Below are 15,311 nucleotides of genomic sequence, written 5' to 3' on the forward strand. Positions count from 1 at the left end.
CTGCCCCTGCCTCTGGCTCAGCCCCAGCCCCTGCCCCTGCCTCTGGCCCAGCCCCAGCCCCTGCCTCTGGCTCAGCCCCAGCCCCTGCCCCTGCCTCTGGATCAGCCCCAGCACCTGCCTCTGCCTCTGCCTCTGGCTCAGCCCCAGCCCAAGCCCCAGCCCCTGGATCAGCCCCAGCCCCAGCCCCTCCCTCAGGCTCAGCCCCAGCACCTGCTTCTGGATCAGTCCCAGCCCCAGCCCCTCCCTCAGGCTCAGCCCCAGCACTTGCCTCTGGATCAGCCCCAGCACCTGCTTCTGCATCAGTCCCAGCCCCAGCCCCTCCCTCAGGCTCAGCCCCAGCACCTGCCTCTGGATCAGCCACAGCACCTGCTTCTGGATCAGTCCCAGCCCCAGCCCCTCCCTCGGGCTCAGCCCCAGCGCCTGCCTCTGGATCAGCCCCAGCCCCAGGCCCACTTTGCACCCTCTGTCCCAATCGGACCATCTTCTCTTCCACCTGAGATGGGGACCTATGAGGTTTCTTGCCCTGAATCCCAGAAGACACCATCTTTCACCTCAAATGCAATTCAAAACCTGGAATGTCACTTTTTGAAGAAGCAACTAGAAAGGGGCAGGACCTTACCTGCTGTGGTGAAAAGATCTCAGGAAGTCTTTAGCCAAGGTTCTCCCGACCTTCCACAGGATGGCCAGGACCCCCAGGGCCATGGGTCAGTCTCTGTCCTTCCCAGGGACTTGATCAATCCTGAGCTCCGGAAGCAACTGGAGTGGCACCTTTGGAAGAAGTTCATGAAGCACCAAAGTGGCCTGTCCCGCAGGATCCAGCTATCTGTGAAGCTGTTACAGCCTCACAGAGAGTTCCAGAAGGTGCCACAGGCAATCAGCCGGCACAGGCCCGTGTCTGAGTCTGACTCTACAGACGGAAGCTGCCAGGCTACACCGAGGACTGGGTCCAGGTACCCAGCAAAGACCATGCCAAGAAAAAGCCTGGACAAGGATTCAAGCTCTACTGCAGAGAGGATCCAGAAAGATCTACACAGGGGCTCGGCGAGCTCTCCAGGTAAGGCTCCAGGAATAAATTCTGAGGAGTCAGACACAGACTTGAAACCTTCAACAAGCAGTGCAGACAAGAAGCACCCAGAGAAGGTCCTAAGAGCCCATTTGGGCAGGAAGTTGGGACAGATCAGAGAAGGTCAGATCCCTGCGGATGTTCATCGTTCCAGGCTCACTGCCCACCATGCCTTGGACCTTCTCAGAAAGCCAAGCACTCACAGGAAAACTGGAAAGCCAGCATTTTCCAAGGGTTGGGAACCCTACAGGACCACCTCCCACAATTTTTCCATCCTCAGTCCGTACACTCAACGGATGCTGGAAGCACATATTATAAGGTTTCGGGTGAAGCACAGGTGGAGCCTACCCCTCAAGGTCCTCAAGCCTATAAATCTCTTTAAGTTGAAAAAGAGCTTCTCCTTTCCCCGGTCCTCTACTACCCGCTTAGCCACCTGTGTATCTAAGGCATGCTCCAAAACCAAGTTCTTGGGAAAACCTCCTCGGCCCCATCAAGGAGAGGAGGTGGTAAAAGAGTCTTATCCCACCTTGGGGAGTCCTCTCCCTGCTCCCCAGCCTACATGTGAGGAAATCCAGCAGGCCCTGCAAGGGACCTCACCACGTGATGGCCGTGGGCCCTTGGAGGCCCCTCTGGCTGGACAGGAGGCCAGGTCACCTTCTCAGACCCTCGCATACAGCTTTGTGGGCAGAATCTGGCACAGGGAACCTGCCTCAGGGACTCTTATGAATAGCAGCCTGGAGTCAAGTCCAAGTCCAGCAACGGCCACGAGTGAGCCAAGGGAGAGTGGGGGTCGGGCCTCACAAGACTCCTGCTATAGCATAAAAGTGCTAGCGCTCGACTTAGAGTCCCAGTATTTGAGTGCCAAAGAGTCCAGGGAGCCGGGGGAGGTCGAGGAGGCCCCTGCTTGGGGAGTCACCTTGGAACCCAGTGTGTGGGCCAACAACCGAACCATCCGTGCAGATCTGAGAAGATCAGGGTCTTCAGAGAAAAGTGACAGCCCCTCGCCACCTACAGAGTTGTTCGCCCAAGACCCAGAAGAGCTATTCTTTGATGCACAGTTCAGAGAGTTTGAGCTCCGGAAGTTGATGAAGTCAGAGAATCAGCCTCAAGACAATGCCGCCAGCGTGCTCCTTCAAGACTGTGAAACTGGCGTCCTCCTTCAAGACTGTGCCACTGACAGCCTTCTTCAAGACTGTCAGTCCGATGTATTCCTCGCCGCAGACATCTTGGCTTCTCAGGGGTCTCTGTCTGGCTTCCAGAGTGGGTCCAGGGAAGCACCTGGTCCAACTTCCCAGGTGCTGTATGGCCTCAGATCAAGCGGACAGAAAATCCAGAGGCAGTCAGAGCCCCTGGGACTGCGGGACCAGTATAAGAGCCGGAGCAAGTCATCTGTGCCCACTGCTGAGAGAGAGTACTACAGGAGGCCCAGCCGGAGAGAGCCTGAAAAAGAGTTGTCAGGACTAAAGATCCGCCACATCAGGGAGATGAGCCACACTGCCCAGCACAAGGACGCAGTGGAGTCCTCAGGAAGCAAGGCCTGTCAACTCTTGCTGAAAAAGGAGACGGTTCCTCCAGAAAGCTACTTCAGAAGAAGGATGAGGCACTTCATACAGTGTTTTTTTCCCAGTAAAGGCAAAAGAGTGGAAGAGTCCCTTCAAAAAGGCAAGTCTTCATCATCCCGGCGTCGGAGACCAGTCATAGGCAGATCAACTGTGGACAGTGCAACTACCAAGGCTCAGGTGCTCATGACAGCTGTGGGACAGATCCTACAGGAGAAAATGGTGCCTCACCATGGAGTTAGGGCCCCGGAGTTCAGCTGGTGCCAAAGGGATCTCCAGGCTTCAGCAGGTCCCAATGTCTGCTACCACAGAGTCCTCTCCTATCAAGAGCAGAGGAGAGTGATGAGAAAGACAGCTTCCAATCAGCAAGGCACCCCCAAGGGCCACAGCTATGCCAACAAGACCGAGTGGATCAGAAGCAGGGACAATAGGTGGGCCTTCCCAGCCAGGGTGCCGGGGTGCCCAGGCAGGCCCTGCCAGCACGGGTCCATGGTGCCAGGAGCTTCGGGCCGCCCTCTGCACCCCCACTGCCCAAGGCACTGCCTCCTTCAGAGATATGTCTCATCTGGCCAGTCAGTGTGTGCTTCTCATGCCTTTCCTGGTAGGACAGCTTTTCTCCAAGAAAAAATGCAAACGGTGCAGAGAAGAACTTTTTATTCTCATGTTAGCACATCCTCTATGGGCTAATGGCTTCTCTGGACCACAGTTTTTATTGTTTCCCCAAAATAAATGTTTTTTTCTCATGAGAGATGCTGGCCCCTGTCTGTGCCCCGCTCGGGGGAAGGGAAGGATCAAGGTCTGCTCTCCCCGAGTGCCTGCTTTGGCTTCCAGAGGGATGGGGCCTTGGAGGGAGGGGGACCGTGCGCTACACCCCACCCCCTCCCTCACACGCCTTCGGTTTCCACGACAAGATGAAGGAGACCAAGACCAGCATCTGGCTCCTCCCGTCCTCTCCTGCGTTCTCTCTACCTTGAACTTGGGTGGCTGTAGGGAGGGTCTGCAGAGGCAGAAACCCCCCTCGGGCTCCAGGACGTGTGGAAGACAGAGTCCTCTGTCAGAGCGGGGCGTGGAGCTTGGAGGTGCGAGGTTGGCCCTGAGCGCAGAGGAGGGGGAAGTCCTGCTGCCCGTCTCCTGGGGGAGCAGGGGACGGCCACCCAGGAGCCCTTCCCTCCCCGATGAAGCTGGGTTGACATCGGCCGGGAGCCCCTCTTAGCTCAGTGTCCCCCCCCCCCATGCTCTGGAGCAGCAAGGGCGGAGCATGCTCACGGCCCTGGGGGTGTGCAGGTGGGGAGCACAGAGGCCCCTGCGCCCCAGGCGGCCCTACCCCAGGCCAGGGACGGGGCTGCTCACCAGCCACCCCTTCCCCTTCTGGGGGATGGAGCAGGGGTGTGGCTGGGAGGCAGAGGGACACTGCACCTGGGGGGGGACTCCAGGCAGGAGGCCGAGCGACATGGCGTGCCCCTCCCTGGTGTGACGACCGAGGACTCGCGGGGTCCCACTGCCACCTCCAGGCCCAGTGGAGAGAAGTTAGGAGGCCCCGCTCCCGGCCCGACGGCCTCCTCCGGGGGCCCACACACATCGCTCCTGTGGGCGGGAGCCCTGCTCCGGGAGGAGCCCCGACCCGACGGCAGCAGGCACGGCCCTGCCGCGGGCCCTCAGGACCCCACGCGCGCGGGGGCACCGGGCGGCGGGGCGCAGCGGGCGCAGGCCTGCTCCGCCGCAGCTTCTCTCTGGCGCCCCGTCCTGCCCCGAGGCGCCCAGGGTGGGCCCAGCGCGGAGCCCGCGCACAGGACCCAGGGGAGGAGGGAGCAGGGCAGGGGGCGCGCGGGGCCCTCAGGAGCTCGGGGCGGGCGGCCCAAGGCCGGGTCCCTGAGCCTGGCGGCTGCTAGGTCCTCCCAGGGGCAGCAGCAGGGGGGTCGGGAGGTGGGGAACCAGACGTGCACCCCACGCTCCTGCCGGGAGAGGAGCCACGGACAGGGTGCTGGTGGAACAGCCAGAAACAGGAAGGAGCAAGGCCCTCGGCCCCTCTCCTGCCAGACGGTGCAGAGACCCCGCCAGACCCGCGCGGAGACCCCCGACAGACCCACACAGAGACCCCCGACAGAGACCCCCGACAGACCCGCGCGGAGACCCCCGACAGACCCGCACGGAGACCTCTGACAGACACACACGGAGACCCTCACAGATCCACGCGGAGACCCTCACAGACCCACGCGGAGACCCCTGACAGACCCGCACAGAGACCTCACACAGAGACCTCTGACAGACCCACACAGAGACCCCACGCAGAGAGCTCTGACAGAGACCCACACGGAGACCTCTGACAGAGACCCCATACAGAGACCTCCCACGGAGACCTACACCATGACCCCACACACAGACCCCATACAGAGATCCCACAAAGAGAACCCACAGCAAGACCCTACACAAAGACCTCCCATAGAGACTCACACCCTGAGACCCACAGAAATACCTATCTCACAGATCCACACAGAGAGACCTCACATCCAAGGACCCCACACTGAGAGAACACCCGCAGAGACGAACACTGGGAAATCCCGCACAGAGCCTCCTCTCTGAGAGGTCCCACACAGAGCGTGACACCTCAGAGTCACTCTTTAGGAGCCGAGCAGCCACACAGTGACAGGACCTTCATAGTGGATCTGAAACCACTTAGCAAACTGCAGTGCAGGATGAGGCTGCGCCCGCCTGAGAACCCCAGACTCTGGGACATTGTCAGCATTTTCCCACATGGGGCTCTCCGCCTGGGGAAAGCCTCATGAATGTTTATCCTTTCGCTAGGTCCTTGACCCCGAGCAAAAGAATTACAGATTCCTCCTGTAGATCTGCACACTCTCCCCTCCACAGGTTTTCATTAGCTTGTTCGAACCACAGTTTAGAGAAAGGAAAGCACAAGCCAAATGCCGCCAACCTCCAATGAAAGAACATATCTTGTCGAGTTTTACTAACGTCTAGTCAAAGGATGTCCGCGTCATATTTTTTGGAGACAAGATCTGAATTCAAGATGGCTGACTTCCTTACTTTGGAAACATGGTAAAGGCTTGTGGCAAGTCGGCTGGAGGAATAAAATAAACCAGCAAAAATCTGGACTCTCACTTCCCAGGGGGCTGGGATGTTATTTCGCACATAATAGCTGTGTCAGGTTTGTGAGCTTTGTCTTATTTTTAAAGGAAACAGGCTCACAGTTATGTGAAGATTTTTACAAATGAGTCAGGTATCTAAAGATATTTCTATTTTATCCTCTGGTAAAAATTATACTTCTTAAATTTTTTTCCTTAAAATGTGGTAACGCCCTCAAATGAGATTACACATATTTCCAGATGTGACAAAGTCTTAATGTTCAGGCTAGCTTAAACTGATGTACTACTTGGGAGGATTCCCTTTTTAAATAATTCTTTTAAAAATGCACATTTTGCGAGACTCAGGCAATCAGGCTCCATTTTGTATTCATTATAGGGCTAAAAAAGGACACATTGTTTCAAAGAGTTAGAAAACTTACAAAATATATCATTTAATCCACAAGATATGCACATGAGCTAATTACTAGAAGGGACATCTTCATATCTAAAGTGAAGGAAGTGTACATTAATAAAGTGTACATTAATGTACAGAAAAAGTGTACACTAATCATCAAAATCCTCACATTATAGAACTAACACTTTCCAAAGGGTGCATTTTAATGAGAGTATATGCATATTTCTTGCTACTCATAAGCAACTCGCTTTTCTTGCCTTGTTAAAATCTATTTTAATGACCGCTGCCAAGGATGTGTCCCTGGTTAAGTCTCTCAGATGATCCATCGGGATGACAGGGTCAGTCTTCGTTAAGAGAAGCAGAGCTAACATGGAAGCTCTTTGGCCCATTTATTTCGACAAGAAATGCCCTTCTATTCTCCCTTACTCCCTTACGTCATTGAATCACAAAATGATGGAATATGGTCGTGGATGTCTTATCGTATTGGATAGTATTTTTTATTTTTTAGTGTAGCTAATGCAGAACAGGTTACTGATCAGAACAAAATGGGGCCAATTAGGAAAATTTTCGTCCAGGAAATGCTTTACAAAGAGCAGTATATCCTTTCCTAGTTGACTCAATCAGATTTAAGGGAGTTATTATTATTCAGTCTTTTGAATTAAAGTCGTTCAGCGTAGCCATGAAGTCTGCAAACATACAGAAACGTCCATAATAGTTTATCCCTATGACATGTGAATGTGTTTCCCTCACTAACAATTCATGGTTCAGTAAACTGTGTAAAATTTCAATGAACTAATGTGCACTAAAGCAACATTCCCATCAGTTACGGCACGCACACCCGTCATAGGTAGCCTCCGATGATTTGTGGGTACAATTGCTACCACATAAACTTGTACCTTCACCCTAGAAGAAACAGTTAAGAGGGTTCAATCTATTAGAAAAACACTGAATATTTCCAGACTTCATGGCTCCCTGTATTTTATTTTTAACAAGATTCACCTCCTGTAAGTCTTATGAACATTTCACCATTTATAGATACCAAACAGAAATGGAAATCAAAAACTAAACATAATGGAGGAAATAACAAACACAGATCTCCATTTTGCTAAAAATGAAGTTATTTTTAATCCACCAGGCTCTCTACATGCTATTCAGGATATGTTACAAGCTTAGTTTTGAAAACAATTTATATTTAAAACAGGCCTCACACTGATTTCCATAAATCAGGTATTTGAGAACAAAATGTGGAGGGTGGCAATTATGTGATAATTTTTTATTACTCCACAGGGTAAAGATCTTTTCCCAAAAGGCAAAAAAAAAAAAAAAAAAAAATGTATTCAGTCTACAGTGTTCACCCTTAAGAGCGTTCCTCTTAATAGGCCACCAAAGTTTCATACGCTTTTACTTTATCACCAGAAACTTCCGGAAGTGTTCCCAAATACACACAGCTCCACTTTCTGTGGTGCTCACAGCATGGGGGCACCGTAGAGAACATCCAGATCCAGAGGATTTCCCAACGGTTGCCACCTCTCGGAGGGGGGTCAGATACATAATCATTTCCAGGAACAGGATCGGTGTTCAGAATCGAGCCCGTGGCCACGTGCATGGCTGCTTTTCCCACACAGAGGCGGGTCTCCGTGACTCGGGTGTGCCGGGGAGCCGTCCCTGGTCCTGCCCCCGCGTCCTGCGCTATGGTAACCGGGAGAGCCCATGTCAGGCACCGGTGCTCTCGATGGCCACACTGTACCACGGAGGAAAGGAACTTCAGATAAGTATAAAATAGTGCACGCCAGGCAGGGTAGCACCTCTCACGGCAAAAGTGGGGGACAGGGTTCTCCGGCTGGAAGCATGTCCGTGCGGTCTTTCCCCACTCACCGTAAGGACGTCTGCAGCTCCGCCTCACTCCTCTGAGTCCAGAAACTGGACGCACCCCCACGTGCTCCCTGTGGCTTCCACAACCTGTGCCACGTGCTCCCTGTGGCTTCCACAACCTGTGCCATTTACTTCCAACGACTACTTCAGCCAGAAGTCCAGCCAGATGGACCTCTTTCAGCTCAGGCACTGCCCCTAAATCTCAGAAGCCAGACCACCATCCTTCCTTCTTCTTACACCTGCCGTAACTTTATGCCGCTAACCCTTCCCACGCCCATGTCCAGCGTCAGTAAATCCTCTGCAGAGCGTGTGCATTTATTCTGCAGTGTGTGTCCCCCGAGTGAGCTAAACTTTCCACTTACCAGTTCTGTGACTTGGGCAAGTCACCCAGTGCCCCCAGACTTCATTTCCTTGACCCGGAAAATGGGGATCCAAGTTAATAGCATTGCAGCGAAGGGAAAATGAGTTCAAACTGTGAAACACTTTGCTTAGCAAGTATTGAATGCTGTTGCTATTATTGCTTATTAGTTTTTATGTTTCATGTTTTCATACTATTATTTCCAAGTCATTTTCATCTGTAAAACTAAGTACACACAATTAGTTATTTTTTACAGAATTAAATGTTTTCTTAAACATTTTATTTATTCATTTGAGACACAGAGATACAGAGAGAGAGAGAGCATAACCAGGGAGAGAGGCAGAGGGAGAAGCAGGCTCCCCGCCGAGCCAGGAGCCCGAAGTGGGGCTCAATCATGACCCGAGCCGAAGGCAGACGCTTAACCATCTGAGCCACCCAGGCGCCCCTTACAGAATTAAATATTCTCACACAAAAGCTAGTGTTTTTTAATGTATTAAAAATCAAAAACCCTCTCTGAGAAAGTAAACAATGTTCTTTCAAGTAATCTCCAAATCATTTTTTTGCAACACAGTGTTTAGTAGGTCTTTCCTAATTCATTCTGATTGTAAAGGACTCTGTAACCCCAAAGCTGTTCCTTCATTTGCCTTGAACAAGCTGGACTCCTGTGGTAGTTCAAAACCAACTCTGTTCTCTCCATCTGCCTGTTCACACCTGCTCCTGGGTGCTGGTCCCCCCACCTTGGGTGAAATCGGGGGGTCCTCTGGTTATCTTCAGTAACAAGAGAAGGTCTGGTTTCAGGCATTAAATCACACAGTCCCGGGTAGGAGTCAAAACGCCAAGCTGCATCTCAACACGATGTTTCCGTCCTCCGGGAGAGCAGCCTGACCTCGACGGGATGCTAGTGTGGGAGCCGCAGGAACGCACGGACTTCTCCATCCGCGCTTGGTGCCGCTTCGTCTTCCCAGCCGTGCCCACCGCCCTCACCTGCTTACCCATCTCGGGTTCGGACCGCTCACCGCCCAGCACGGGCTGGGGGAGTCGAAGAGCAAGAAGGCTCCTGTGGCCAGCACCGCACTGCCGCCAGCCCACAGCGGTGCCCCCGGGACTTGGCAGGGGGCAGAGTGGATTTCCTCTCGTAGGCATTTTGTGCTGTTTCCAGAGCCCTGCACCTGCCGTTCTTTGCAGCAAGGACCAGCGCCTCAGCCAGCCGGGCCCCACGGTGCCCCCATCACGGGGCAGCGGTCTTGCTGTTCCCATGGCCTCCCCTCTCCGGCCGGGCCACAGTGGTTCCTCTGGATCGCCGTCCACCCCGGGAGAGCACTTACTCCCTAAAGCAACCCCTGGCCCCGGATGTCTCGAGGATGGCCAGTCATGCCCTGGGTCCCCAAACGCCAAGGGGACGTGAGCAGGTTTCCAGAGTTGGTTCCTGGATGCCCCCTGTTGGGACAGCAGTGAGGGTACATTCCCAACACTGAAAACTCTCTCTAGAGAGTAGGTAGAGGTTCACATTTAACCCACCCCTCCTTTCCAGGTGCTGCTGGGTGGGCTAGGGTCTCACTTTCTCATCTGGGAACGCTCACCTCCTGGAGATTGTGTCAGGCCTTTATGCTGCTGCCTTAATCTCAATTTACTTATTTATTTATTATTATTTTTATTTTTTTCTTAATCTCAATTTTTAAGATTTTTCTTTTCATTTTTAATTAACCTTGTTCCACCTTTTACTAGTTCATTGAAAAGAGCTTTGCCTATTCTCAATAAAAATAATTAAGATATAAGCTTATAAAGTGTTATATTATTTGGAAATTTATTTATTTTTACTTATTTGTATAATACTGAAATACAATAAAATATTGTATTATGTAATATCATGTAATGTTTTATTTATGTAATGCTGTCACTTACCTACAAAAGTACTTGTCAATTTTTCTTCCTTCTTTACCAAAGTCAGAAAATATGTTAAGAAGTAGCTGTGGGGGGGGGGGGGCGCCTGGGTGGCTCAGTCAGTTAAGCGACTGCCTGCGGCTCAGGTCATGATCCTGGAGTCCGGGGATCGAGTCCCGCACTGGGCTCCCTGCTCAGCAGGGAGTCTGCTTCTCCCTCTGACCCTCCCTCCTCTCATGCTCTCTCTCTCTCTCACATAAATAAAAGAAAAATCTTTAAAAAAATCAAAAAGCAAAAAAAGAATTAGCTGTGGGGGTGCCTGGGTGGCTCAGTCGGTTAAGCATCGTGGACTCTTGGTTTCAGTTCAGGTCATGATCTCTGGGTCATGAGATTGATGGAGCCCTGCGTCAGGCTCCACGCTCAGCACAGAGCCTGCTTAAGACTCTCTCTTTCTCTCCCTCGGCCCTTCCCCCCCTAAAATAATAAAGAAATAAATCTTTTTAAAAAATTAGCTGTGAAGATGCCAATATTTTTCACTTATGCATTTATTTTTATGTTAAAATCTCTCTTCTGAGAAAGCAGATATGAAGCTTTCAGGGGGAAATCAGCCTTAAGGACATACTAGGAATCATTTAGAGTTGAGGGCCACCTGACCTTTTCAGGATGTTTCTCGTAAGTTGGCGAAAAGCTCTAAAAGCTTAGGAACAGGAACAAATTGTGAATTAAAAGCCCAATCATCAAAATGAAGAGCTGTCTGACAAGCTCATGATGCCCTCTGACACTTCTGGTGAGTGGGACCAGAGCCTGTGTGGAGGTTTCTGAGCACTTTAGAGAGGCCAGCAGGAGAACAGGGTATCCCCAGAATGGGGCTGGGCCTTCCCCCAGTGCTTCGCAGGGAGATGCTCGACTGCTGAGAGGTGACCAGATTTCACAGGGGGACCACAGAGGAGAAGCAGAGAGAGCTCCCAGGGGCCGTTATCCCTGCTGTGCTTGGCTGTGTTTTCCCTTGGATAATAAATACGATTCCATGTCATTACTCGGGTACTAAAATCACATTCAAGCGTCTCTTTACCTGCTGGTGAGTTCCTTGATACTGTGGGTCAGAGGACGTGTTGGGGAACACTGGTCCAGGGGATGTGCTGGCCAGGATGAACATTTTTCTGAGTGATTTGACAACAATAAAAGTTCATCCAACAGAGAGACTAGGAAAACAAATTTTCTAACTTTCTAGTAGAGAAAGCATCCAGTACTATTTTTATTGAGGGATAAAAATATGTATTTGTTTAGAAGAATTTAGAAGAGCATTGAGTGGAGGAAGTGGTGCATGTGGGCTTGGCTAGAACATTCATCCTCGGTGACTTGGTCGGGGCTCCCAGACCATCCCGGTCTGTGGCTCAGGGCAATCCAGGGGGCTGCTTGTCTGAAGGCAGCACTCCAGTCCACTCCTGTCCCTTGCTGACCAGAAGGACACACAGCATCATCCACGGCTGAGAGCTGTTTATTAACTAGCTCTGTTTCCTCCAGCACAGTTCATACATCCTGTAGTCCTGTTGTCACTGCCTTCTTTTGCAATCTCAGGGTAAAAATGGATAACCAATGTGAAAATCGTCCTACTTGAACGAAAACACACATGAAACGTTTTCCCATAATAGTGGTCTCAGTGTTATAGCCACCCAAGTCTGTCAGTCTGTTCCAGATTGGCTTCTTTCTCTTAGTATTATGCACTTAAGCTTCCTTCATGTCTTTCCACAGATTGATAGTTCATTTCTTTTTTAGGACTAAATAATATTCCATTGTCTAGATGGACACCATTTATTTATCTATTCATTTACTGAAGGACAGCTCAGTTGCTTCCAAGTTTGGGCAATTATGGAAAAAGCTGCTAAAAACATGTGTCCAGGTTTTTGTGTAGATATAAGTTTTTGACTCCTCTGGGTGAAAAGGAGTCTCCAAGGGGAGAGCTGGATTGTAGGGTAAGAGTATATTCGGTTTTGTAAAAAACCGCCAACTGTCTTCCAACGCAGCTGCACCATCTTGCATTCCCACTGGCCGTAAATGCAAATTCTTGTTGCTCCACATCCTCGTCAGTATTTGGTGTTGTCGGTGTTCCGGATTTTGGCCATTCTCCTAAGTGTCTAGTGGTGTCCCATTGTTGTTTTAATTTGCAATTCTCTAATGACATATAATTGTGAGGATCTTTTCATATGCTTATTGACCACCCATGTAACTTCTTTGGTGCAGTGTCCAGATCTTCAGTCCATTTTTGAATCAGTTTGCTAGCTTGGTTCTCTGTGTATTCTGGATAACAATCCTTGATGAGATGTGTCTCTTGCAGATATTTTTAAGTCTGTGTCTTGTCTTCTCATTCTCTTGACATTTTTTTTAAAGAGCAAAAGTTTTTAATTTTTATGATTTCCAGCTTACCGATTGTTTCTTTTGTGGATTGTGCCTCTGGTGTCGTATCTAAAAGTCATTGCCATACCCAAGGTCATCAGGGATTTTTCCTATGTTTCTTCTAGGAGTTTTATAGTTTTACATTTAGGTCTGTGATCCATTTTGAGGTGTCTTTTGTTTTGTTTTGTTTTGTTTTGTTTTTGCATGTGGACGTCCAGTTGTTACAGCATTGTTTGTTGAAAAGATTGTCTTTGTTCCATTGTGTTGCCTTTGGTCCTTTGCCAAAGATCAATCAACTTGATTTATGTGTGTCTACTTCTGGACTCTCCATTCTGTCCCATTCATCTGTTTGCATATTCTCTTACCAATACCAAACTGTCTTGATTACGGTGGCTTTGTAGTGAATCTCGAGGTAAGATAGTGTCAGTCTTCCAACTTAGTTCTTCTCCTTCAATATTGTGTTGACTATTCTGGGTCTTTTCCCTCTCCATATAAACTTCAGAACCAGTTTGTCGGTATCCATAAAATAACTTGGGATTTTGATTGCGACTGTGTTGAGCTATAGATCAAGTTGAGAAGAACTGACATCTTGACAATATTGTCAATGTCAATGTCAAAGACTCATTGACAATGAGTCTTCTTATCTATGAACATGGACTATGTCTCCATTTATTTAATATTTCTTTATTTTTTTTAAATATTTTATTTATTATTTGTCAGAGAGAGAGAGCCCAAGCAGGGGGAGCAGCAGGCCGAGGAAGAAGCAGGTTTCCCCACTGAACAAGGAGCCTCATGCAGGACTCGATCCCAGGACCCCAGAATCATGACCTGAGCCAAAGGCAGACACTTAAGAGACTGAGCCACCCAGGGGTCCCTAGTTAATTCTTCTTTGATTTCATTCATCAGAGGTTGGAAGTTTACCTCCTATAGATCTAATATGTATTTTGTAAGGTTTATACCTACGTATTTCATTTGTTTTGATGCTAAAATAAATAGCATTGAGTTTTTAATTTCACATTCCACTTATTCATTGCTGGTATGTAAAAGCAATTGACTTGTCTAATAAACTGTGATTTAAAAATACCAACATTTCTTCAGAAAAATTCTCACTCTCTATGGAATAAGTCAAACAGGTTGGTAAGAAGCTGAGTCCCTGTGTCAGCAGAGATCTGTCCCCACGGTCACCATTACCCCTTCACCACACCACTGAGCCGGACGCTTGAGAAATAGAACCATAAAAATGTGGCTTCTGGCCCATATAATTTATAGTCCCAAGGCTTCAAAAAATGAATTTTATTTAGCACCTGTTTTTCCTAAGTCATAAATGCTGACACATTTTCAAAATATAGAAAGCATAGGAAAAATATTTACTAACTATAATAAATTAAACTAACTAAATTATGAATTCAGTATTACATTCTTCAATTAGAATTGAGGGTGAGACATTTAAATTTTTCCCAGGAAAGTCTTCTCATTCTTCACAACTGTAAGGAAAAGATTCGACAAAGAGGAGAAAGCAGGGCACTCAAAGTCTACGGTAGGAAAGAACACAGGAATACATGTCCAAACCTTCTCTTTGCAGTGTTCTCCTTCTCTGTCAGTAAGACCCAGACAGGCACACACCACAATTTGAGGAACCGCTACGTGTCAGGCACTGTGTTAAAACTAGGGATGCAGTAGTGATTTAAAACATAATTTTCTGCTTTCATGAAGCATATGGTCCAGGGTAAAAGGCAGACAGAGAACCAACAATGTCACAGCCATAAAACTGCAAGTGTAACCACAGACCACGACCATCGCATTAAACTAAGCGGCTGTCAGAACTGCCACACTGAGACATGAATCTTCTCTCTGTCCACCCTCAGGAAGTGTGGCCGGTCAGGTTCTGGAGCAAACTGTGGTCTGTGGGTGAGACGGAGGAAACCGTTCAGCGTCCCACATCCGAAGGTGTGCAGCTGGAATGCCAAGAACAAAAGTGGGGAACGGAGCCCACCAGATCCTCCGCCCGCAGCCTCTTTCTCCAGCTACTGCCAAAACTTCCTTTCAATCGCCCTGTGTCCTCTCCCTTACCCCTGGCCTGCTCGCAGAGCTGCCGGTGACACCTGCAAATGTAAGTCTGACTGTGCCATCCCCCCAAATTGTCCAGCGATGTCCCATCCGATTATAACACCCGTATATGGCCTGGCCCCAGGCCTCTTGGCCTCACGCTCACCTGCTTCCCTCGCTCCTTGCCCTGCAGCCTTGCTGGGCTCTGTGCTTTCCCTCAGATGCTCTGGATACTCCTTCTGAGACTCTGCACTCTGGAATGCTCTTCCCACCCACAGCACACGCTTCCATCACTCACCCCAGTGGGGTCTCCTGAGTGCCCATCCAATATAGCTTCCAAAAGGTCTCTGTTGTCCTCGCTAGCTCACATCCCTGCCTGACACAATATTAGATATAGTATTTATGTGTTCGTAGTGGGACCCTCCTCATGAAGCCCACCGGCGCTGGGCTGACGCCCCACCACCCGTGGGCCTTCCCCTGTCTTCATCCACTTTTTCCCACGTCTGCGTCCTTGGAGGTTACTGGGATCATCTGTTGATAGTCTGTGTCTAGGAGAGACAGGGCCCAGCCCAGAGCCTACCTCGGGGCCCCTGGCCTCTGGACAGAGACACGTGTGGCTGCTGGCCATCCAGGCACAGCAGGG

At 49.8% G+C, this 15,311-nt stretch overlaps 1 protein-coding gene across 1 annotated transcript in view; it reads left to right on the forward strand.

Moving 5' to 3' along the window:
* LOC112838592 (spermatogenesis-associated protein 31E1-like) overlaps positions 1–3,361 on the forward strand; it is a 6,532-nt gene extending 3,171 nt beyond the window's left edge. The window contains 2 exon segments of the mRNA XM_073878176.1: positions 1–574; positions 577–3,361. The exon segment at positions 1–574 is cut by the window's left edge and continues 1,227 nt beyond it. Coding sequence (XP_073734277.1) covers positions 1–574; positions 577–3,309 — 3,307 coding nt within the window. The 3' untranslated portion in view covers positions 3,310–3,361.
* Positions 3,362–15,311: the final 11,950 nt, after the last annotated feature.

Source organism: Callorhinus ursinus, unplaced genomic scaffold, assembly GCF_003265705.2.
Source record: "Callorhinus ursinus isolate GAN/ISIS: 27379988/994484 unplaced genomic scaffold, GSC_fseal_2.0 scaffold28, whole genome shotgun sequence".
NCBI lineage: Eukaryota > Metazoa > Chordata > Mammalia > Carnivora > Otariidae > Callorhinus > Callorhinus ursinus.